We start from the raw sequence: 25,164 nt of genomic DNA, 5'->3' as shown, positions 1-25,164 counted from the left end.
AAAATACAGACTGCAGCTACCAAAAAAACCAAACAAATCATCCTGAGAATAAATACTTTAAGCACTGTCCACAAGGATATACATAAGAAATTCAAGCACTGAATTCTTCTAAAGATTAATCATCAGAGTATTCTTGGACAAAGAGTCATGAGCTTCCTAAGGTGAAGGGTTTTTGTTTGTTTAGTGTTTTTGTTTCGTTGAGGTCTTTTGTTTCTTTTGATTTGATTTGGTAAGGGTGAACAGACAAAGAAGAAGGTGGGGAAAAAGGCAAAAACCTAACAAAAATGGGACCCACCACCCATTTTCTGTAAGAGGAACTGAAGCAGATACTGCCTCAAAGCTTGGTTGATTGCTGAGACAGAAGCTCTAAGTCTGTGCTGTAAATAATGACCTGGTATGTAGGTAACACCACCCTCTCTCACTGTCTCCTTGCATAATGCCATGGTTCTAAAATATGTAGATTTTATAGGCACAATGCTTGTAAAAATGAAGACAAAACAATTCTTCCATTCTTGTAGAATGGAACAGAAAGGAAGAAAGATATGACATAGTAAGCAAAAATGACCCCGTGAAGGGAAAAAAATCTTACTTCTAACAATGGGTAGGAAGACATGGAGCCACCTTACCTGCTCTTATTTGGAATGAGGCCCTTTTCCAGTTCATTTCCAATTCTCACAGCCAGCCAGTTTCCCAGTTTGCCATCATACAGTGTATCAACTACTCTAAAGATCTCCCCTCTGGTGAATGCTAAGCTCTGTGGTGACTCTTTTTCACACTCAAAGTGACTCCTGATGAAGAATGAATCTCCTCTGCCACAGGCCATGATGTCTCTATAGACTAAAACAAAACCTCCATTTTAGCTTGTATCTTTTTACACTTGAAAGAAAGATTAAGCTGTGATTTAGCAAATACAGCTTTGAAATTCTAAGCATCTACTCAGAAAGATGTAAAAACTCAGATCCACATTCCCCTACACACACACACACAAGGTGTGTTCCATACTTGTATGTGCATAGCCCTTACAGCTCCAGGGCAAAAGGCAGCTAAGGTACTACAGTCTTGCAGCGGGCTGTGTCTCCCAAAAGGAAAGCAAAAGTCTCTCTTGCGCCTTAACTGCTCATTAATAAAATTGTCCATTTTCTGCTAACCAAATCCCTTCTGACTGCCAAGGCACAGCAGATCTTCTCCCAGCTGATAAAGACAGAAAAGCAAAAGAAAAAGCAGTACCTTACCACTTTTCAGGATTAAGAGTTGCTATTTGCTAATAATAAAAGACATGGACAAGTATTCTGAAAAACACATCACACATGCAGCCCTGTATGTACAGAATACAGCTATCTTCTCAACTAGTGAAAAGGAGATAAGCTAAAATGCTATCAAAAATAAGCACAAGAAAGATTATTTGTGGTTTCACTGACAAAGCACAGCTTGAAAGATTCATAGATATACACACATTTTCTTCAAAGCACCTACCTTCATATTTGCTTTGAGCCAAAATTGTCACAGTTTCACCTTTGGGAATTTCTAAGATATACAAAACAGCTTCTTCCCGAACAATGCCTCTGAAGTCTTGAGTGTTTACCTACGTAATAAAAAAAACCCACAACAACTGATAAATCAACTCTAAAAGGAATAACCACTGATTTTTCTTTCATCTGAAAAATCTTAATATTCTCTTCCCTTATTATCTTTACATATATCTGTATATCAATATCTATCTACACATCTATATATATAAAATTAAATTATTGTCTCTTGTGAATATTTAATTCCAGCTATTAACAGTAATCTTCCTGAAATGAAATGTTCTGGTTGTACACAGCTAGATTGTTTCTTCAACTTTAACAACCTCTAGAAGGGGCAAGAGAAGAGGTAGAGGGAAAATTACATTAACCTTCCATTGAATTTTCAGAAAAAAGCAGAATGAAGTGATTAAAAGGCACAGATTATATAAATCAGTAACCTGAAAAATAAATCACCATAACCCAAATAAACTGGAGAAAGATGAAAGAAGAAAATTATGATGGCCCAAATTTTTCCCCCTCCAAGACTAGGAAGAAACATTGTACAAAACCTTTATTGTGCCATCTTGCAGCATTTTTCTTGATTAATATTTAACTACCCCTTCCACAACATTATAAACAAACTAAAGGTTGGTATAAAATTGTCCTTCAAGAACTCATTTCTGTAAGATCCCTCCACCACATATACACCCTTGCAAAGCAATAATTTGATTCCTAAGATCATAATTTCTTCCATATTTCCAGTAAGAGGAGCAAACGAGAGTATGCAGAAGTTATCTGCATTTTAGGGACACATACCTTAAGAATCTGATCTCCTTCCTGCAGTCCCTCCTCATCAGCTGAGGTACCTTCTTGAATTCCAGCAATAAATATCCCTACATCATTTCCACCAGCCAGTCGTAGACCCACGCTATCCCCCTTCTTGAATCTCACCATTTTTGTATTAGGACTACAGGATTTACAAACAGAAAAAGGAAGTAAGGCCAGATATCAAAGCAAATAATAGTATTAGGATGCCAAAAGAAAAAAAAAAAACAACTCCTCAACAATATCATATTAAGATTAGTCTTATCTCCTTTCTTTCACTATATAGGCTGTATTTACTGAGGTAACCCTTCAGTGAAGGCAGGAAGCAGAGAATTTGAATTTTTCAGAGTGGAAAAAGAGCTAGGAATAGTGACTAACTGGCATGCACAAACCTGACTGAACAGGGAAACAGTCAAGTTTCCCCGAAGTAGTTCCTTACGTACTGTATCTTCTGTCATATGAATACCTGCAGTTTTTGTGAAAACAGACTGAGTTATGAGTAATCATACTCTATAATCTAAAGAACTGTCATACAAATTAAACTGATACCTATTATCTTTACTGTGTAACATGTTTGTTGGAAGTCTTCAAATTTTCTTGTAATGGGAAATATATTCAAGTATAATCTACTGATATTAACAATCAGTGCCTTCACATTGCAGTGGGAGAGACCACTGGACTAGGCTCAGCTTTTTTGCTGTCAGAAAAGCTGAATGCCTGAGTGACCTTCCAACTCAGAGGACACTACTTATCTGTCAGCCATTCTCAGTAATAACCTAAGCCTGTATTATAAATTCCCCTTCACCAAAATAATCACTTGATTAATTTGCACATCAATGACAACTTATGCAGGGTCCAACCCAGAAAGGGTTTCATTTAAGACAACACAGCAAGCTACAGAACATTTTCAAAACTTAAGGTTTTTCCTTACAATTCCAACACTCCTATTCCTTCAATTTCTGTATCTGGAAACTCTCAAAAGAAAATATGTAAATTGATTTCCTATTAATAAGAATAAAATAAAATAAAATTCTTGCGTATGTTCCCATGCAAGCCCAGAAATACAGGGTGTTCTATACCTTCCAGGTAGATTCCATGCAGATATTTCTAAAACTAAGTTGATCTCAAATATCATCAGTTAGAAGCCATGTCATGTCTTCCTGGCATTAAGCTATAAAGGGAGTATCATTCCAAATGGGAGAAAGAACACAAACCCATGCAGCCAACAATCATGCACTGGTCATTGGAAGAATAGAGTGCAAAAGAACTCAGCAAGTACCACCTTACCCATATATTGCTTCATCTTCTGGGCTGGGTTTAAGAACTGTTCGTGTAACTGCCTTGGGCTGAGGCACTAAATGTAAAAAGAAAAAAAAAAAAACCAAACAAAAGAAGTTACTGAGATATTGAAAAAGTTATAAATAGCAGGAATTTTAGCTATCAGATAGCAATCAAACCCTCCATGCCAAAGAGTAATAGAGATTTAAACATCAAGCATGTCTGACTAAAATTCATTTATCTCTATTTTTTTAATTCTTGAAAAAGAAAAAAAAAGTTCAAGGATGGGATATACAACTCTTCAAAGCAAGCTAGATCAGACTTCATTCATCTGCTTAGGCCAACAGTCTAAGAGCAAATGCTCTAGTAGAGTGTTTGCTTTTTTCAGGTGGTAGTTCTAATAAGCAACTGCCATAAGAAAATATCAGGTGTTTCTTCCCTGCACCACAAAGCAAAGACAAACCTCCTGTCTGTGTGTTAGGGTGGGGCTGACATGAAGACCATACCAGCTTTGTCAACATGGTTGAGGGAATGGACATTCTGTGGCCAGGGGAAAAAAAAGCGACCAAAACCTTCAGGCTCTGACCTGCTGGGTCATCTTGGTACTTCAGTTCTTTGTTTGAGTCTACAGCTGTAACAGCAGGATCAACAATGTCACCAGTTGATTTGAATGGAGTAGGCATTGCTCCCATTCTGGACATCCTACTGGAGGGATCCTCTTTTGCACTAAAAGGAAGAAATAGGAAAAAAAGTGTCATGAAATCAGATAAGAATGCATATATTTGAATAACTTCTTTGATAAGCATGAAAAATATAAACTAGAGAACATTTCTTACTTTGGTTTCTCTTTCAGTTTTTCATTAGATGAATGTGAATCTAGATCAGAATGGTGTGATCTGTCATCTTGAGGGGAGAATGATCTGTTTGACTCTATTTCAGAAATATCTGTAAAGAGAGTGGCAAATGAAGACATGCAGGATTTGTTTTAGTTACCTGCTCATCTGATCAGCATGTGTATTTATGAAGTTCTCAGATATAGGATACACTGAACATTTCAGCCCACTCTCATGTCAAGTTGGATTTGACAAAGATTCAAAAAGTGCCTTTTAGTTCTTCCACCCCTCCACCCTCCCAAAATATTTCAGGAAAGTTTCACACAACTATTAGCAAACACACATCACACAACTACTTTGAGAGCATATGCATTAGCTAGTGCTAGCAGGCACACATGCATTAGCTAGTGCTAGCAGGCTTTGATTTGAAGTGTTATGGAGGTTTCCAAACCGAAGACCACCTTCACATCAACAGTCCCCACATCATTGCCCTTTAGCAGCAAAGGAAACAAGAGTGGACCTTGGATTTGAACTGCACCTCAGACTTCAAAGTAAAACCTACAGGAAGTTCCATCCCATATTCTGACACCAGAAAAGCAAGTATCTTGTTCCAAATAATATAACACCCTGCTCTCCCAAACATTCTGAGCTCTTCCCAAAGCAAGATCAGGCTGAGAGATACAGTTCACACACTTATATAGAACAGGTGCTGGGAATAGAACCCAGTTATCCAGTGTCACTTAATTTTCTCTTGTCCTGACATTTCTTCCCTCCATTTCAATGCTGCCATGAATGTTAATGTCCTCAGAAGGAGAGACCAGTCCAAAGCACTTGTTTTAAAAATTTTTATTAAAGAACCTGATTTGCTTGCTCCAAGAAGTAAGACTGATTTTGCCAGACCAACATTGGTCCTTCTATCTCTTCCCCTTCCTAAAATGTAACTATATGGTTACTATAAAATTATTTTCACCTAAAGTAAGGGGACTTGTTGCTTAACTGTGTATTACTTAGGTTTGCTTGTGTTTCATTGTTTTTCTTAAAGAATCTAATACCACTCTACCACAGCAAAACAATATAAGCTTCATTTTGTCATTGCACAGAGTCCAGAACTTTGGACCCACATTAAACCTCACCATCCATTTCTGAGTCGCTGTCATTCAGTGAAGGAATGTTGAGCAGTGTCTGCTTTCGGTCCCTGAGAACAACCAGCTGGAGTTTCCCACGTGATTTCTCAATCAATTTTCGCGCATCAGCTAGAGACATGTTCTCTGTCACTGTACCATTGATCTGGACTCAAAAAGACAACAATAACAAACAAGTCTGCATTGTGCTCAAGTTTAACAGTGAACTTGACTATAACATGACTTAGTGGTTATTGGTTACAACAATAATCACTGTCACCAATGCCTGCCAAACTGCTAGCAGTAAAACTAGAACAGACCTTGAGAATGATATCTCCTTCATGAAGGTTGCCATCTTTGGCTGCTAGGCCAGTACGGGTCATTTCTTTTATGAAGATCTGACTTCCAAGACGGAGTCCATACTCTGGAACCAAGAAAATAATCCACTGTAGCTTAAAATATGAGCAAGGATGCATTGTTTTAAAAACTGCACAGTGTTCATACATCAAATGCCATTATACCATGACAGAAAAAAAAAAAGAAAAAAAAAAAAGGTAGGCCTAGTAAATCCACTTCACCCTGATACCTGTGCCGCAATTACAATATGAACTAAGCAACATCCCAAATGCAATTACAGTTAGACAACTGGTCTGTGACTTCAGCAGCAAAATGATGCCTTTGTTCTGGAGCTGCTTATTAATATACTAGGTTAGCTTCTCTCTGATTCATACTTTGCATGGCATAGAGGGGGGGAAAAGGGTCAAAAAGCTCTAACAGAAGTATTTCTTTTCATCAGTTGTTGCATACTGACCCTATCCTATCCAGGAAATGCCTTGGTTGTTTCAGGCAAAGGAATTTCTTTTATTCCCCTGCCCCCTTCCTTCCCTGTGGTCTAAGTTACTTGGGTCAATATATTTGCTACTTAGAAAGGCAACATCCTTAAAAAACATGCATCCTAGAACAACAGAATGCTGTCCTGCTTTAAAAGATCACCACATTTCAGCAAGCCTGCAAAGTATCCATATGAATGGCAGAGATTATTTTGGTATAGCTAAACATAAAAGTTAAAAAATGCAGCTTATATTTCTCCTTGTTTGTATGCATATCTGCATTATCTTTACAAGTGGAAACATGACATGCAGAGGAAGAAGAGGAAGGAGAAAAAAGGACTGTTGCCCAAGCCAATGAAAAAAAAAAAGAGATTAGCTACCACATACAAAATTTAATTAGCAAAAAATTGTCAAAATTACAACAGGGCAGATTAGGAAAAAACACAACCATATCCAACTCCTCCAGCAATAAACCACCACTCCCCTCAAAATAAACTCAAACAGAAAATGATGTACAACCTAATCTCAGATATGCTTTCCAGCACAAGTCTTTATATCACAGTGAAAAAAAGGTCAGGCTTTTGGCTTTCATTTACACACTTCAATACTCAGAAAACAAAGACTGAAATACTGCTATTTCAGTATTTTAGCTGCTGCTATTTCAGTATTCTTTAATGACCAGAACCAAACAAACTGCATTACTAAAGGCAGAGTCTACTCTTTACCCTTTCTAGGTAATCCTTTTGTATATGTGCCAAATGTAATCTGAATCGTGATCAGATCCATGTTTTCCCTCAGAACCAGAGAAAAGGGCAGAGAAAATGGAAAACCAGGGACACAATGGCTTGAAAAGACTGAAATTATGCGAGTGAACAAATCTTTGTTCAAAGGTAAAGTTCAAGGTTCTGGGCAAAAAGCATCCCAAATCAGCCAGAAAGAATGAAAGAACAACTTAAACCACGAGTTTAAAAAATCAACACTTAACCTGCAAAAGCAGAAGTAATTCAGTTCTTCTCTTTTCCCCATCAAAACCCATGCTGTACTAGAAGTTGACTCCTCTCCTCCCCTTTATACCCACCTTCATTATGTCTGCCTTTTGTTAAGAGAACACTGATTGGTGCATTCTGATCCTGCGGTCCTAGGTACTCGTGTTGGCAGTGTATTTCAGGCGAAGGACTGCGGGAACGAAGCCTGTCCTGACTACGACTCCTCATTTCCCTCCCATATCTAGGATCAGATAAAGATCCGTGACTGTAACTGGTTGGGCTGTAGTCTCCTCTGTAGTCCCGTTCATAGCCAGCATCCCTGTCGATGCTCCTTCCCCTGCTCCGGTCCCTTCGATAGTCTCGGTCCAAGCTCCTGTCAACACTCCTACCATGACTTCGATCGCGACTGTAGCTGCATTCCCTGTCACAGTCTCTGCTTCGGTTACGCCCTCGGTCGTGCTCATCTCTATAGCTCGGATCCAGGTTGTTTCCCCAGCTTTGGCTGCGTCCTCCATTTCCACTGTGCCAGCTCTTCTCACTGTAGCCACTTTGAGCACTTTTGCCATCAAATTCTGCATGGTCATCCATTACCTCTAAAGCTCTGTCTTCATAGTCAAGGGAGGGGCTTCTCTGCAGTGCAGCGGCCTGCACTTTCCTTGGTCTTTTCACTACCTGTTCAGTACAACAGGAAACAAACAAACAAACTCCTATCAAAGATCAGAATGTGAAACTGAACAGATGAATATTTTTCATGTTTCAAATATATGCTGGGGGAAAAAAGAAGGAAGAACAATATTCTCTTTATTATTGGACAAGATCTGTGTATGCAGAATGTAATTTGTCTCACATAACTTCTATTTTGTACCACTCATTATTCAGTAAAATAAACACTATAAAATAAACATTTTATTCTCAGTTTTTCAACAAGATAACTTTGTGTACTGCTGATTAATTTCCATTTGTTTCACCTGCAGAAACTATGTCTTTGTCTTATTTATTTTGTACTTTGCATATGGCAAAAGACTGCTCTGCTTTGTGCCTTTAAATACTCTTTATAGAACAAAACCAAAATCCTGACTGGTTCCACAGGTACATACACCACTGTACACTGAATACATTTGGAATTTACTTACAATGGTGGCCACTTTTCCACTTTTCCTAAGCTGCTGAACTGCAAAAGAATGTAGAACATTTTCCATCAGGGTCCCATTAACTGTGACCACTCGGTCATTTTCTCTGGAAATGGGAAGGGAGATAAAAAAGGAAAGAAGATTTAATAAGGAGTCTTCATGAAAACAGCAGAACAAAATTTCTTCTTTTGTTCCTGTTTTCTTTAAACAGAGGAAACATATGGATTTAATTCAGTTTAACAAGGAGTTTTGCTTTAAAACTGTGTTTGCTATATTATCTCTACAATATCTGAATACCAGAATCAGCCTTCAGTACATCTAAAAACTAGGCATTGAGCAGCAGTGCATTGTGTATATACTGTGTTCAGCTTAAATACCTTGCCATAATGTTTTTTAAAGAACTTTTGTGATGATTATTGAAACTTTTTAATTTTGGTTCTTCAGGACTCCTAGTTTTTCACACCTAGTGGTAGACTTCTTTCACATAAGAATTTCACAAAAGCTTCAAACTGCTGCAGCCATACTAGTATTTAGGCAAATATTGACAAGTACAACTGCAGTACATTTTTCTTAAAGTCTGGTGCTCAGGTCACATCTACTCTGTAGAAAGGTGATCAGGAGGAAAACAAAAACAAAAACAAAAACAAGAACACACAAGAAGTCCTCCTTGCCCTAAAACATAGGCTAATTGAGATTACTAACTTTCCTGTTCAGACCTCCTGCATATCAAATAGACCACTAACACCTAACTCACCTAACTCCCTTATGAAATAGCCCCATAACACTGACTAATTTAACCCCGTAAGTTTCGTAAAGGCATTTCAATGCAAAAAGTGAAGACGATTAAAAACCCCCAAATTACCATTCCTCATACTCCTTATATTAGTTTATTCTGGTGACTACCCAGTTACAGTCAGAGCCTTAGCTCAATAAATTACTGGTTACTTTGCCATTTTCTGCTAGATAAAAGAAATCTTTGGTACAAACTATTTTATCGTCATTATAATCAAATCACAATCTTTTTTTCAAATATGAAGATTATATACTCTAAGCCTCCATTCGTAAGGCACTCTAACTCCTAAATTATTTTTGTGCCTCTTTTCATACCCTTACAATTCTTTTTAGTGGATGAGTATGCCAGAACAGCATGCTGTATTTCAGTATCAGTTTCATCCAGATTTATGCAAGAATTATAATAGGTCTCTGGACAGTCCATACATACAAAGCTAGTATTGAACTTAATGTTGCAATATTATGCCAAGAGGTCAATCTACATGCGCTCATTTTACTCTACAAAAGATAACACAATGGTTTTACCCATCCACTCTGAAGGTTAGACCTATACTCCTTGATTTGGAGGAAAAGTTTCGCCTTCATTTTCTTCAGAATGTGTTTTGTCTGAAAGTGCCCAAATATCTTGGTATTCCCTTGCCATCATCAATTTACCTATGATCTTTCATAATTTCTGGACATGATTTCATTCCCAAATCACAGGTGATTACAGAACAGGATGGATGATAGTGGTGGTGTGCAGAGGTCACTGCTACAAAATGTAGGATTTGTGCACTTCTGTTAAAAATTATTTGTTATGAGTGTTACAATTACCCTTTTATTTAGTTACTCAACAACTCCCATGTCAGCCATTTCATTTTCTGACCAAAAATAAATGCATGGCCAAAGGGACAGAATCTACTCTTGATTTATTATTGCTGCACAATTATTTGGTATACTTCCAAATTGTCTAGTCCTCATCAGGTATTTCAGATCAAAGGATGAAAAACTGATGTAGGACAGAAACTCTCAGCCTACAGATTAATTGCTTGTACATGACAAGATGCTGGCTCACCAAGGATGAAGTTATCAGAAAGACAACAGAAACTCTTTATAATTTTTTTCTTTCAGATATAAAATAAAAGCTTAGCAAACCTTATTTGGGCTGACTTAAGTCATTCTTGGAAACCAATGATTGATCACAAAATGTGTCTACTGGAGGTGGAACAAGGAGGATGTTTTAAGATACTAAATCTGTTTCTACTGTTTCTTTAAATAAAATGCAATGTTGAAAGAAACATACTTAAATGTTAAAGACTTTTTAACACCACCACTGAAATGCAATGTATTTACCAAACAGCAACTATCTCCTCTGTGTAGGGTTTACTTGTTCTGAGTTTGTTTTTTTTTTTTAAGAGACATCTAGATATTCAAGAGGGCACCAAATCTTGAGGTGATTAAATCACCAGGATTTCAATCACGTCTGTCTAAAGGTTTTATGTATTCTACAGCCATGCCCCTCAAAATCCCAGACAAAGAAAAAAGTGCTTACTGAAGTAATCCATCTGCTGGACCACCAGGGAGAACATCCGAAATTACTATTGATGTTTCACCATTTTCAAAATGAGGGTTATCTCTGCCGCCAGAAACTGCAATCCCAAATCCTTGTTTTGAATCCTTTACAATAAAACCAAATACAATAAAACTTGAATACAGGAATTTTCAGGGAGAAAGAGGAACACGAATACTCTCGTAATGGCAGTCTTAAGTAGATGTTAAAATATGATAGCTGCATGCATAGTGCTGCAGAAAACACACAGTACCTCTAGATTTAAATAAAAATAGGTATTTACACATCAATGTATCAAGATGACAATTTCCTGTCTTCCAAAACCTCGACAGCCTCATTGTTACTAATTAAGTAAAGAACACACTAAATTTGCTTGCATTTCGCTTCACCATCCCACGGGTTATTTATACCAAATTCATTGTTAGGTAAATCTATTTAGTTAGTGATGCTTGGGAAAGTAGAATAGCTGTCCCAGGATCTCATCTTCATTATGATTACTAAGCAGTTCCTTAATCAAAATAACAAGATCAAGACTGATTACAAAGAGCAAGTAATGAACTTGTGCATTGTCTATATAATCATACTCTGTCACAATCAGCTATTTAAAATATGTAAATTATGCCAAACCTGTCATCATAGAAATAACAGACCCATAGAAGTCTTAAGATAGCATTCATAAAACCAAAGAAATGCTTCACAGAATGCCAAGGAAACATGTCAATAGCTCCAAAACCTGAGAACTGTTAGCATAACTGAACTGCTGACAGCAAGGGGAGCACAAAATCACACAAGTTTAATTTTATCAGCTAATTAACATACACATCATATCACTAAAAATTACAAATTATGCTACATTTGAACAAAATGTTTTAACATGGTGGCAAAGTAATACATCACATTAAAGTCACACTTTCCCCCAACACCCAATCAGCATGTGTAGTTCATCATATGTCACCTCGTGTTCCACTAATGCTGATAGTAAGCCATGTGGTTTTCTTTTAAAACAGCACTTCACTTGCTACAGCTTAGCTTTACAGAAGCACTTTAATGTTTTATACCAAAACAATAGATTCAAAGTAATGGTAAAATTAAAGGTAGTGGCTGATACAGCAAGTTCAGTAGCCCTTCACCATCTCAGTAGCCTAAGTCTGCCTCCGTGGTAAAGAAGTAAGGCTAATTTACACAGTATCAGAGATCTGAAATGCTTGGAAATTACAGGAGCTAAGATGTTCTTCTGCACTGTTTTCCCTATCTAGCTCTGTAACCTAAAACCTAAAACCCAACCTCTTCTCAACCATACTTTCTTTCTACAACATATGAAACAAGCTATTTAGAAAAGATCACTTATTTCACCTTGGGTCATCAAGTTCAGTTCATTGCAGAACATGTGAAAAAACTTGAGCAGCTCAGTGCAGGCTGCTCACTGAACACAGATCATCAGAATAGTTGGGAAGACTACCACCACCAAAGCCAAAGTGCACACTTGGTACTGTGGTGATGCAGCCTAGTTATTAAAGAACACGGGCACAAGTGCTCTATTTTCTTTAATTCAAAAGGACTCTACTTGATGAGACACTTCCTGTTTTCTCAAAAAAGCCCTTTTAAAGTGATACCTATAGTGCACCTCTTTTGTAAGTTCTAATGACAGTGTTTTTCCTCTGGATTCTACACTAGTATATATCAAAGTATCTTACAAAAATAAAATCAGTGGAATCCTGTTCAGTGATTATTACAAAGCTTGGACATCAACCATAACCTGCTTGATAGAACCATCTGCTTTACTTCTAAGGCTCTCCAATAATGAATTTAGCTATGTGGTTGACATATGGTATATCACACTGACATTAGAAAGACTAAACAGCAGTAAATGCGGCACCTAAACTGTTAATTGAATTTACTCCTAACATTAAAGAGTCATGCTATTGTTTGAGTAGCAACTAAGCTTTAAAATAAAAACCATATCTGATTTGGACAATGAATTAATCCTATTCTAGACTCAGACATGCTAATGACATCTATTGCAAAACATATTCAGAGTAAACCAGTGCTTGAATACTTGAAAACTAAAAATATAACAGGCACTCACTCACCTTTTGTAAGGTCACTGTGTACTGTTCCCATATCAGCTCTTCCATGCCTGGGGCCTGCTGCACACAGAAACCAATTAGTAAAACACATAGCACATAACTATTTAAATTAAAATGTGAAATACCCCACTAAAACACAAGTTTAAAAATAATTTGCATATTCTAATATTTTGGGATAATTAGTGTGAAATTAATATATTTTAAATAATGACAATTTTTCTTTAAAAAGGAAAAAAATATTAATAGGTCCAGGGTGGTAGAATCCCTTCACGTTTCACTGATTTAACAGCTCATTCTGATTTTCTGGAAAATCCTTATTCAGCAAAAGCATTTCATTCAGATCAACTAGTATTCTATAGCCCTGATTCAAATAACACATGAAATTCTTATGGAAGACCCTTCTGTCCCCGTATGCAGTAAGATTAGCAGCTGAAACTGGGGTTTTCAATCTCAAACTTCAAATCTCCTGCGTCTTGTTCATGTGGATTTAACAAAATGTTTTGTCCACTATGAATTACATAGCTAAATATTTAGGTTCCCATCAAGAAATTAAATTTCACAGGAAAACACAATATATCACTATATAGTACAGGTATAGCCATTTCTGTGACACTGCTCAGACACCTTTTTTTACCACATTTCCAGTTAAAGCTGATCACTTTTATCTTACATGATATAACCTGAAATCTTTCCAACATCACAGCTTAAAATATAATACAGAATAATCACCCAGCTGTGATGCATCATATAGTACACAGCCAGCCCCTTCAGTGTCTGCCCTGTAAAACTAGTAAAAAAATGAGCCACTGCACTGCTGAAAAATGACACTGAAAACAGTTCAAAACAGAAAGCATCCATTGCAGAAGAAAAATCCAGGCACTGCGTAAGTATGTGCATGCACATACTCAAGCCGCAGGTTTTATTTGTTTTTACTCAAAGTGGTCTTCCTTTATCTCAGAAGACTGAATCTCAGACAGAAGCTCAGTTCAGACTTAACGGTCTTTTTAAAGGCATCACAGGGAGTAATGACAGCTAAACTCCAAAACATTAGAAAGAGAAGTGACACAAGAAGAGTATGCCTGTACTTTAAGGCATCCCTTGCATTTTCAGAGTAAGATTTCTGGCAGTGCACAACTGCTCAGCAAGCTATGGATGGTATTTCTCATATGCAAAAAAAACCAAAAACCTTGTTGCATAGTTCCAGTTGATTCTGTGCACCACAAAGAGAAACTAGATTTACATTTTCCATCACACATTCACTGTATTGAAAAACAAAACTAAGTCCTGCTCTGAGATCCTGAAGGAATATGCAAAACATTCAGCATTCTTACTAGGAATTATACAATACTGAACAGTCTTAAATTTCCACTGTTCTGCCAGAAAATGAACAATGCTTTCCAGTTTCCAGAACCTCTGGTGTCTAATTAAAAAGAAAATTAGAAATAGACGTAGGAGATGATGGCTTACATTACAAGTAATTATTTCTAAATTTTGACTTGTCTAGGTCAGACAAGAATGTGTTCATAACTGTTAGTATTAAAACATATGTGTCTTGGGGTCAGTGTTGAATGTGCCGAATCACATAGTAAAATTATTTTATCTGGCATTGCCATTTAACCAGCTAACATGTCTAAGCTTTCAGCTATCTGAAACTGAACTCACTCTATATATTCCCTTACACAGAGAATCTCTGCCGCAAGTGAAAAATTCCTCCTAGTAACTAAGCCCTTTTTTCAAATTGCTGTGATCCTGCTGTAAATGGAAGTGACTAGGCTTGCTTATCTGGCATGTAAGGGAACAGCTTACCTACTGCTGACCCTTCCTACACTCCTGCTTTTCTATGTATTTTTAAGCTCTGCAAAAAATGAGTCTGTGCTGAAGAGGCGTCTCAGCGTCATTTAAATTCCATCTGATTTCACTGAATAAACTTACAGGAATGAAAGGCAGTACCAAATGATGGGTAAAATCTAAAGGACAAGCAGATAGGTTCAAATTTTGTTGAAGCACAGAAGATGGAAAATCTTTTTCATCCTTCTCTTGGTAAAAAAGCCTCAACAACTTACACATGTAACACAAACATCACTTAAATTCAGTTTGCACTGTATGCAGCTCCTACCAACACTACCTCCCAGCCAAGAATACTGAGGCCAGCCCTGTGCAGGTGCAAGAGTAAGGCAGGCAGAATGCACTCATGTGGAGCTTACTACCCATGGGGACAGAGACCGGCCTGAGAAATGACTGCTTTTTCAGTACAAAACTGCAGGAAAATGAGGAAAGCACTGTAAAGGTATCAGGGATGTAAGGATATGAAACAGGAAACTTACGGGAATTTCCTTTCAGAAAACTAGGCCTTCCATGAGCAGTGGCATAAGTGTAACCTTAGTGGAAAGATGTATCAGGTAGTAAACAAAACCCTACAGAGTAAGCCTACGGAGTTAAGTTTACTTTACTCTGACAAATAAGTATTATTGTATCTGGTAAAAAAAAAAAAAAAAAGTAAGAATGAAAGAGAAGCTACTGCCTACAGACACTAAAATTAAGGTCTTGCAAGATGCCAAGCCCATAGTATCATCTCATTTGTGCCTAGAAAAAGATCCTCATAGTATCAGTGGCTGTTTCAAGTACATTCTGTGTAAATCTTTGGGGTTTATTTGTACCTTGAAACTGTTACTGAACATTCAACAAAAGATAATTAAGCAATTAACTTTTAAATTCGCAAGTATTTGTTAAAGTAATCCATTTTTTGAAACTGTTCATTGGGAAACTGTCTTCCATTTGCTGTACTCTGCATCAGGGAAGGAAAGCACACTATGTACTTGTAAAGCTGATTTTGTACCATGTAATTACCAAGACAACACAACTAGTTCTGCTGTACTGATAAAAATATGCAGGCTCTGCAACACAGTTCAAAGAACTGAATGGTCACCTTGGAAGCTCGTAAGGCAAAAACAATCTCTAAACAATAATCTCTTTAACATTATAAACTGTACTGCTGCTTGCCATTGTCATGATGCTAACCCATACCATCAGAGTAATGAAGAAGAGAAGATTTGAGAGGGAGGGAGAGACTACAAATATTACAAATCATTAGTCGGGGACTTGATCAAAACTAGTATCTAAGTCTCCACCCGAATTGCAAAAGTCCTGTTCTCCTCTGAATGCATCAAGTGATGAGTTATGAAAAGCCTTCATCACCTTGCCAATTTCTTCATACTTCATCTGTAAGGAAACACAAAGGGATCCTGAGCAGCTTGTGCATTCCTTACAGGATCGCAGTTTCACTGCAAGATTGCACACCAAAACACTGGAGAGAGAAAGGCAGGCAAAATGGTTAAGAACCCCACCTCCAGTTACTAACAGTAACTGTTTTTACCACCCAGGTTTTACACAGACAACAGGCTACTTGCAGTAAATGCAAATTATTTTAATTAGCTAGTCTAAATTCATTAGGGACTATAGTCAGTCCATGTCTAATTAGAACACTGTAGTCAGGATTTGCTTAAATCTGTATAATGCTCATATACTAAAATGAGAGGTGCTTTCTAAATACCCAAAATAGACGTTAAGCAGAATCTTTGGCGGGAAACTAGTCAAAATGCTAAAATTGCCAGTGTGCAACAAACAGGCAGCTGTTGTAGCTCTAACTGAGAGTCATCAAGAGATTTACACAATTACTTGCTACTGAGACATCACCGAAGACAACTTCATTCTGCTGAAAGAAGAACAAAACCAGAAGACCTGCCAAAACAATCATCTGGCTATAAAAGTGAATTGGAGAGGGGAGTGATATATGAGGGGAGGAGGGGAAGAAAAGATGTGGAGCAAGATGCAACAAAAAGCAACTCACGTGCCCTTTCAAAATCCCCAACTTTTTGACTGCATGTGACCACATTCTCTGCAGAGCTTGAGCTGTCTTCATTGTTGCAGGATATAATCTGTGAGTGAATGCCGTACATCCCGTCTTTTCATCTGTTTCCACCACTCAACACGGTTATGTAATTTTAATACAATAGTGGCCTACATACTCGAACAAATCCTGCCGTCAGTTTCACACAGAAACACATTAAAACCACAGCAAGGAAATGTACTGTGAGTTTAAGTAACTCCCAGTTTCAGAGATCCCAGGAAAATGCAGTGCTGTAATCTTATGTTTGCTTGTTTTTAAAAGAAGTGTCAAAAACAGATCACTATGCAGCACCCTATTCTTCTTCCAAGCCCATAGGGGTTCACCCCACCAGGAACCTAATTTAAACTTATAAGAAAAGAGGCTTAAGAAGCACAGTGCAGATGATCTGAAAATTAATATACTGACTATAATATTTTACAGGACTATGTGGGCTTGGCTCCAGCAAGAAAAAGGAAAAATAAATACAAAATAATACTCACTGCAAATAACAGCATTTGCCATCAAACATTTAGTAAAGTATCATTTGTAAGAACAATAAGCTAATTGTACAGCCAAACAGATAGGTTACTTTATTGGAAAATAGGTCAAGCTATCACTCCCATTTATGCTGCATGAATGCTGTGAAATTTAAGCCTCAAATGAACTTTTCCCCTAGACTTTATGTAAGTTTCACAGGCAGTGAACAGACAGGAAGACATATCAAGTTTTGTACACAATGCTAACCAAAACCTCCATGCATAGATTCCATTTTTCACTAGTAGAGCAATATTCACTGCTAAAGAGTATTCATTCAGACAGCAGTGGAAAATGTGAAGGGTTGTGTTGTTCATTTTTTTAGTGGAGTTTTTTTTTGTTGAATTGCTTTTGGGTTTTTTTTTTTTTTTTTTTGAGGGGGGATGCAGTTAGGGAGATTAGTGGGTAGGAGGGCCACAGCGGGACAGTGTTCAAGTTTTTCCATTCAAAATGAAATCAGCATTCTGTATTTTGACTGTGACCCCACCTCTGCAATAGCCAGCCGAACTAGGATGAACAGAGCCTTGCACCTTCATCACCGAGCTGCCAAAAGTGAACACCAAGGGCATCCAGGAGAAGCACAATGACACCAGCCCCCAACTCATGCTACCCACTAGGATGTGAGTAAGACTTTTATTAGAGTTTGGTCAATAAGTTTAGAATGTCCATCAACATTTCTAAAGAGCACATTCCTCTCAACAGACTCACATTCACAGTTTCCAAAACTGTTATTTATTTATTTATTTTTACAAAAAGGGCAGGAAAAAGAAACAAATGTAAGTATGTCTTTGAGACTTCTCTAGCCTTGTGTCCTTAGCTTTTCTGTTTTCCTCCCCCTTGCCCTGAAAAAGTTTCAGAAGCACTCCAAATTGAGAAGAAAATAGAATGATGACCTAAGAAAATAAAAATTGTGAAACATGATCCATGAGCTGTAGCAGTTATAACAGCAAGGACTCTTCTTTGTTGATTTTGTACTATCCTTTTTCTCTAAAGGAACATCATGAGAAAAATGAATGGACTGCCTCCACCAAAAATTAAAACTAATTTTTTCTGAAAAGAAATTTTAAAAAATAATCAGGAAATCTAGGAACATTGCTGCAAGTGAAGAGACCAGAGAGTTAACAGAAAGATGCAAGTGTTTGCATTTGGATGTTTCATTTTGAAAGAAACAGTATCTCCAGAATAGGAATACCTCAATTCAATCCTTTTAAACTGAGATAGAAAAAAATTCCAAACAAGCATTGTCCCAGACGCTGTCCTTTCACTTCACCTGCATGCTTCTTCACAAAAAATAACTGCAAAGGGAAACTATAATCTAACTTCACTCCTAGCACAAGATTATAAAGGCTATTACAACCCCTTTACATATCACACCTATTATCCACAGACATTTAAAACTGAAACTCTTATTAAAAGCAAGCTCAATTCCAATGACAGATGCACATTCTGGTTCTTTCTGGAAGTCCATCCTGACAACAAAATGTTTGTGAATCATGTGGAGAAAGAAAACTAAGCATGATTATCTGGTTTATAAACTGGGGAAGGTGAAAAGAAAACAAAAGCTCTCAAAAACTCAACTAAGCAACCTCAGAACATCACAACAAAATCTTAAAACAGCAGGTTGCATCTCTCCACTCTCTGTGGTCAAAGTTTTACACCTAGCACTATGTTTTGATCTCTTCCTCTACAAACAAGGAAGAAAAAAAAAAAAGGGTATTTCCTCACACATAATCTAACAAGCAAGACACAATCTGTCCAAGCAAGCAGAACGGACACCTTCAACAGTCTTATTATTGGCTTCATTATGGAAGTAACACATTCCTGTCCCCATTCGTATGCTACTATGGATGTAAACATAGAAACCTTGAAAGCTGAGTCTAGGTTTTCCCTAAAGACAGACTTATACAACAAAACTAAAAAAGTACTTCAAGTTTAAGTGAAAGCTATCCACTTGTAAGAGACACAGGGGCAGGGACCTTTCTAGCCACTGATAGGAACAGCCAGGTTGAGGGAGTCCAAAGCTGCATCAAGATGTAAGTATTCCTGGTCTCAAAGACCAGGTACACTATCAGAGAAACTGCCCTTGCATCTCACCTGCCCTAATAAAGGCAATTATGATGGACAAAAAAGGATGGCCTTTGATTTACAGGCTTTCAAAGATCCTGATCCACTTCAGTTTCTGGATAACACTGAAGAAATGCCCTCTGTATAGAGTGGAGGCTCAGTGAAATAAGAAGCAATCTATACATCAGTGTGTGGTGTGAAGCACCACATCTCCTCTTTTTCAGCTGAATGCCATAAGCCCAGGTTATTAAAGATGTCTACAAAATGATGATGATGCTACACAAGCTGCATAGTCAGAGCTTGCCAGGTATTCTTAACATAGTGAAATGTGACTGAAGAGGAACAGCACCTTTACCAGCCTTTCCAGTGCAGTGAGGAAGCCACTTGGAAGAAGGCTCCAATTGATGTGTACTCATGAATTATCTGTATATGATATAGCAGACCTTTGATTAGGATCCAGGAAAATGAGAAAAAATTACTTTTACCCATGGATTGTTCACAATACAGCCAACATCTCACACAAAAGGAGGTACCTTATTTTTTTCCAATAAATGGTCTGATTCAGAGAAGCATATCCTATTTTTCATATAAGTTCCTGCACCAATACAGCAACTCTCAGAACAGCAACAGATCCTCCTCAAGAAACTGGTTCCTAGAACGATGAATGGCTCAAATTAAATAAAGAGAAGTGATAGGAAATGGTATGCAAAAGGTATTATCTAGAAGTAAAAGATAACTGCTCTTCAACAATGGAAGAAATTCCTTCTCTTTCTTCCTAGGGGCACAAAGAAGAAATTTAAGGTACAGCTCCATGTTAAAAGATCATCAGTTCTACTTTCACATTCCAGTAAAATCAAAAATGGTTGCTAACATCACAATGGGTTATATTATCAGGATGCAGGAAGCTGGGGAAAAAAAAGTCACAAACTGTACGCAATAGAATTCTGCAACGGAATGGAAATTTTTGAAGGAGAAGAAAAAATTCACATAGAAATGAGACAGACAATCCTTTCTTCCTCTTTCCTCTAATGGAGAATTATCAGTTACATTATATAAGGTTTGCTTCCACCCAAATTACTCAACAAGAACAAATATTAGCAAAATACTTTTGCTCTATTGGTAAGGTAACAAACACATTCACCAGCAACCTGGTCAAGTGGATGTTGTTCCTGCTCATGGCAAGGGGATTTGGAATTACATTATTTCTTATGTCTCTTCCAACCCAAATCACTCTGTGATTTTGTGTATTACCAGACCTTGTGTCAGAAACTGTTTTATTTAAACATGAATGTAGGAACAGCAATCTGAACGGCCCCCTAAAAAGATCTAAATAAAACATAAATTGAACATAATGTTTCTAAAAATTTGATTTTCATAGATAAATGAGATAAAATCATGCTAAGTTGAATGTCACTATACAGAAACACAAACCATTCTTCATATAAAAGACAAAATATTGTTTAAAGTTTTTCTTAATCATATTTCACCCAGAAGTAATACCATTCAGTTGCTATAAACTGCAAATTCTATCTAAAACAGTACTGGCAAATACTGCATGAAGTACAACAAGCCTATTCCAGGCATTCACCTACCAATCTTTACTTCTTAAGTTTCATGAAAACTTTTAAAATTACCAAATGAGAACGGTTAACTACAGTTAAGGAAACAATAATGAAAGGGTCTTTTGTTTCACTTCTTTCAGGAATAGTATGAATCCGTCATGACAATGCCCACAGTCATTAGTTGACACTGTGCTGAGCACTACTTCACTACGATTTTTGCTTCCAGTTAGCAAAACGACTACTTCTTACAAATCAACCGGTACCAAAGCTGCAGAGCCAAGAGTATAATTTAGGTTTCTTGACTTCAAGTCAAGTAGCCTTAGTGTTGTGCAAGGAAGCCAACACAGAGCTCTCCTCCATTGCTGTCAAATACAAGTCTTGCAAGAAAATAGCCCTGTAATTGGAAAACAGGGATCAACCTTCTCCCATTGTGGAAGTTTGAGCCTAACAGGTGAGGAAGAATTCCAGGGTGGCAGAATCTGCATTCATTTCTACCCCTTGTTGCACTATGTCACAACAAATGCCTTCCAGACTGCAAATTGAACCAGAATCCACTCCTACCAAGAACCGGGGAGATGAAAGGCAACAGCATTGTTCATCTATTCTCAACTATTGAGAATATTAATTGACAAATGCATCTAGGTCTCATTTGCATTGTAGCCCTGATATTAACATTCACAGCATAATGCCCCAGATCTCCCAGTGCACAAAAAAATGTTTAACAAATTAGCCCAAGGGGATTGAAAAAGGTTTCAAACACAGAGAAGATCTATGCTGATCTGGATCTTTGACAAGTTGTGTGCTTTTTAATGCAAAATATATCACTTCATCCAGCTCACAGCATTTAAATGACAAACAAAGCTTAAATTAAATGAAGGACATCACACAATCCACCCAGTGCAGCAGCCTCTGCAGTAGCCTTCTTCAAATGGCTCACAGTGATGAAACAACATCCCCAGTTAAGAGAATTTTTGCAGGAATTTGCCCAACCACAGTTAAAAAAAAAAAAAAAAACCAAAAAAACCCCAAAAAAACCCCAACACCAACCCCACATGAAAATAGAGACATGTGATTTCAGTTTTGTAAATATTTAATTTTTCTGCAATTCCAAAACAGAAGGGGATTAACCTGGACACTGAAGACAGTAAATGTGGCATAAGGCATCCTTCTGGTGGATTTTAGCATAGGGCACATAATCGTTGGATAGTTTTGTTTTGTTTCAACTCTGTATTAAAGAAGCACTTAAAAATGGGGAGACTGCACATATAAATATCTGAGTAACGCATACACTAAACTCTTTGGAGAAGGAAAAAAAAAAAAAGGCAACTTGTTTTTGGGGAAATTTTTTTCAGTCCAGGACAGTAAGATACTCTCTAGGAAAACTGTATTTCCTACATATTTTTACCAAACATTTACCAATCATACTGAAAATTTTCAGAAAACGGGACAAGCATTTTTAAAGAAAGAAAAGGGAGAATCAGGATTTTCTTAAAATACTTTGAGGTCAAGTCACAATTCAGAAATTGCTTATGAAAATCTAAGGTGTGTTGTATTTTTAATTTGTTTGTTCTTTTGCTTTCTAGGTGCTTTATCCTTCTCAGACTTGTGAAAGTTTCCTTGCCTCTAAAAATGAGCACCTTTGGAAGGTTCTCACAAGACCAACACGCCTTTTCATCTTTGGCTAAGCAGTTTTTCCTTCCCAAACACACAACCTCATAGGCTGGGGTGCAGCTTTGCATGCACCGCATTTGTTTTAGTATGAACTAAACAAATTCTTTCTGATCATCACAATTTCCACACTCCTCCTGCTCATTTACATGCAGCCTCCTGATTCTGTGAATTCTGCTGTCCAGTTCTTAAAAAGAAGCCAAGACAGCTTTCTAAAGCCACAAAAACATCCTCATTTTTTTCTCACTGAATTACTTTCTTGCCATTTCTGTCAGCTGAACTGGCAGGCCAAGGGAGATGCCAGAACAAATGTTAGAACTGCAGCTAAATTCAACTTGGATAACAGATGAGGCTTCACTTTTAAGGATGTAACAGGAAAACAAGATTTTATAAATGGGACAGATTAAATCATATAATCCTTTAGGTTGGAAATGTCCTCCAAGATCCAGCTGTTAACGTTATGCTGCCAGGACCACCACTAAACCTCATCCCTAGAAGTATACCTATATGGCTTTTAAATACCTCCAGGGATGGTAACCACATACCTTGGCAACTTGTTCCAATGTCTGATAACCCTTTCTATGAAGAAACCTTTCCTAACATTCAATTGAAACATCCTCCACAACTTGAGCCTATGCCTCATTTTGTCACTAGCTGTATGGGAGAAGAGACCCGCACCCACCTTTTAGGCAGTTGAAGAGAGCAATGAGGTCATTCCTGATCATGGTTTTCTCCAGGCTAAACACCCCCAGCTCCTTCAGCTGCTCCTCACAGGGCTTGTGCTCCAGACCCTTCCCCAGTCCTGTTTCCCTTCTCCAGACATGCTCCAACAATTCAATGACTTTCTTGGAGTGAGGGGCCTAGAACTGAGTACAGGATTTGAGTTGTGGCCTCACCAGTGCTGAGTACACATGGACAATCACTTCCCTCATCCTGCTGGCTACACTATTGCTGATACAGGACAGCATGCCAGTGGCCTTTTTGGCCACCTGGGCACATGCTGGCTCATATTCAGCTGCTGTCAACCTGCACCCTCATGTCCTTTTCTGCTGGGCAGCTTTCCAGCCACCCTGTCCACAGCCTGTAGCACTGCCTGGGGTTTTGATGAAAGTGTAGGACCCATCCTTTGGTCTTGCTGACCCTCATGCTGTTGGTCTTGGACCATGGATCAAGCCTATCCAGATTCCCATACAGAACCTTCCTCCCCTCCAGCAAGCAGATTAGCACTCTTGCCCAACTTAGTGTCATCTGTCCAGATCATCAATTAACTTATTAAACAGAACCAGACCCATTACTGAGCTCTAGGGAACTAAATTTTTTACTGGCAATCAGCTAGATTTAACCCCATTCACCACCACTCTTTGGGAATGGCCATCTAGTCAGGAGCATGGAATATAAAGAGACAGAGAAAAAAGACTTCTATGGAAAATACAGGAATACAGACATTTGCAAGTGGCTTTAAGGCTACTTAATAGTATGAGAAAATATATTATACATTTATTGATTGTCACACTCTGATCTGTGCTGGTGGGCCCCACCTCAAGTCCTGTGTGCAGTTTTGGGCACCACAATACCTCATAAGATATAAAGCTACTAGAAGAAAGTATCCAAGATGGTGAAAGGCTTTGAGGGAAGCTGCATGAGGAGCAGCTGAGGTCACTTGGTCTGTTTGGCCTGGAGAAGAGGAGACTCGGCGCAGTTACAACTTCCTTGGGGGGGGAAGAGGAAGGGCAGGCACCACTGATCTGTTCTCTGTGGTGACAGTGACAGGACCTGAGGGAATGGCCTGAGGCTGTGTCAGGGGAGGTTTATACTGTTGGCTGTTGGAAAAAGGTTCTTCACCCAGAGGGTGGTTGGGCACTGAAACATCTCCCCAGGGAAGTGGTCACAGCACCAGTGCCTGACAGAGCTCAAGTAGTGTTTGAAAATGCTCTCAGGCACATGGTGTGATTCTTGGGAATGTCCTGTGCAGGGCAAAATACAATTTTCATTTACACATATATGCACACTAAATATATGCCCTGTGGCACACACGAGCAGAAAGCAAGCCTGCTTTCTTTCCCCCGCCGGCTCACGCTGCACATTACAAACGCTTACAAGCACCAGGAGCAGCGCTGTCACTTCCGGCTGAATGTGCAGGGCACTTTAGAGCCCGAGCAGGCAGCACCACAAGCAGGAAGCGGGCAGCCAGCCGTGCCGGCTCCTGCAGAAGCGCTGCCCGGGGCGCCGCGAGGGGGCCGCAGCGCCGCCGCTGCCCGGCGCCGGGAACCGCGGCGCCGCCGCCGCTCGGCCCGAGCAGTTTCACCGGAACCTCGAGAAGTAAAAAAAAATTCTGAGAATCCTCATTGGGCAAAAATCCTATTTCAAAACCGTCCTCTCATCGTAAATATGACAGAAAACGTGATGTTAAAGCAAATTTCTTCGGCTTTCCTTTTATCTCAAGCTCATACTCTTTCTCAAACAGACTGGGGTTAGCTGGTTTGTTTTTTTTTTGTTGTTTTTGTGGTTTTTTTG

General features: G+C 38.3%; 1 protein-coding gene across 4 annotated transcripts in view; it reads right to left on the bottom strand.

The window, feature by feature from the left end:
* Positions 1–25,164, bottom strand: part of TJP2 (tight junction protein 2) — a 64,153-nt gene that overhangs the window by 10,264 nt on the left and 28,725 nt on the right. For 2 of the 4 annotated variants that reach the window (XM_068176728.1, XM_068176726.1), the window contains 12 exons: positions 12,940–12,993; positions 10,832–10,956; positions 8,512–8,614; positions 7,471–8,050; positions 5,883–5,986; positions 5,575–5,728; positions 4,445–4,553; positions 4,195–4,334; positions 3,618–3,684; positions 2,322–2,472; positions 1,474–1,582; positions 627–837 (listed from right to left, as the gene is read on the bottom strand). In XM_068176728.1, the coding sequence (XP_068032829.1) occupies positions 627–837; positions 1,474–1,582; positions 2,322–2,472; positions 3,618–3,684; positions 4,195–4,334; positions 4,445–4,553; positions 5,575–5,728; positions 5,883–5,986; positions 7,471–8,050; positions 8,512–8,614; positions 10,832–10,956; positions 12,940–12,984 (1,898 nt within the window). In that variant the 5' untranslated portion in view covers positions 12,985–12,993. Of the gene's footprint in view, positions 1–626; positions 838–1,473; positions 1,583–2,321; positions 2,473–3,617; positions 3,685–4,194; positions 4,335–4,444; positions 4,554–5,574; positions 5,729–5,882; positions 5,987–7,470; positions 8,051–8,511; positions 8,615–10,831; positions 10,957–12,939; positions 12,994–16,131; positions 16,241–16,783; positions 16,964–25,164 lie in introns of those variants that run through there. The other 2 variants (XM_068176727.1, XM_068176725.1) reach the window with 2 other exon arrangements.

This window comes from Anomalospiza imberbis, chromosome Z, assembly GCF_031753505.1.
Source record: "Anomalospiza imberbis isolate Cuckoo-Finch-1a 21T00152 chromosome Z, ASM3175350v1, whole genome shotgun sequence".
Classification (NCBI taxonomy): domain Eukaryota; kingdom Metazoa; phylum Chordata; class Aves; order Passeriformes; family Viduidae; genus Anomalospiza; species Anomalospiza imberbis.
Note: the sequence above shows the minus strand (reverse complement) of the source record. Positions and strands in the feature narration are given on the sequence as shown.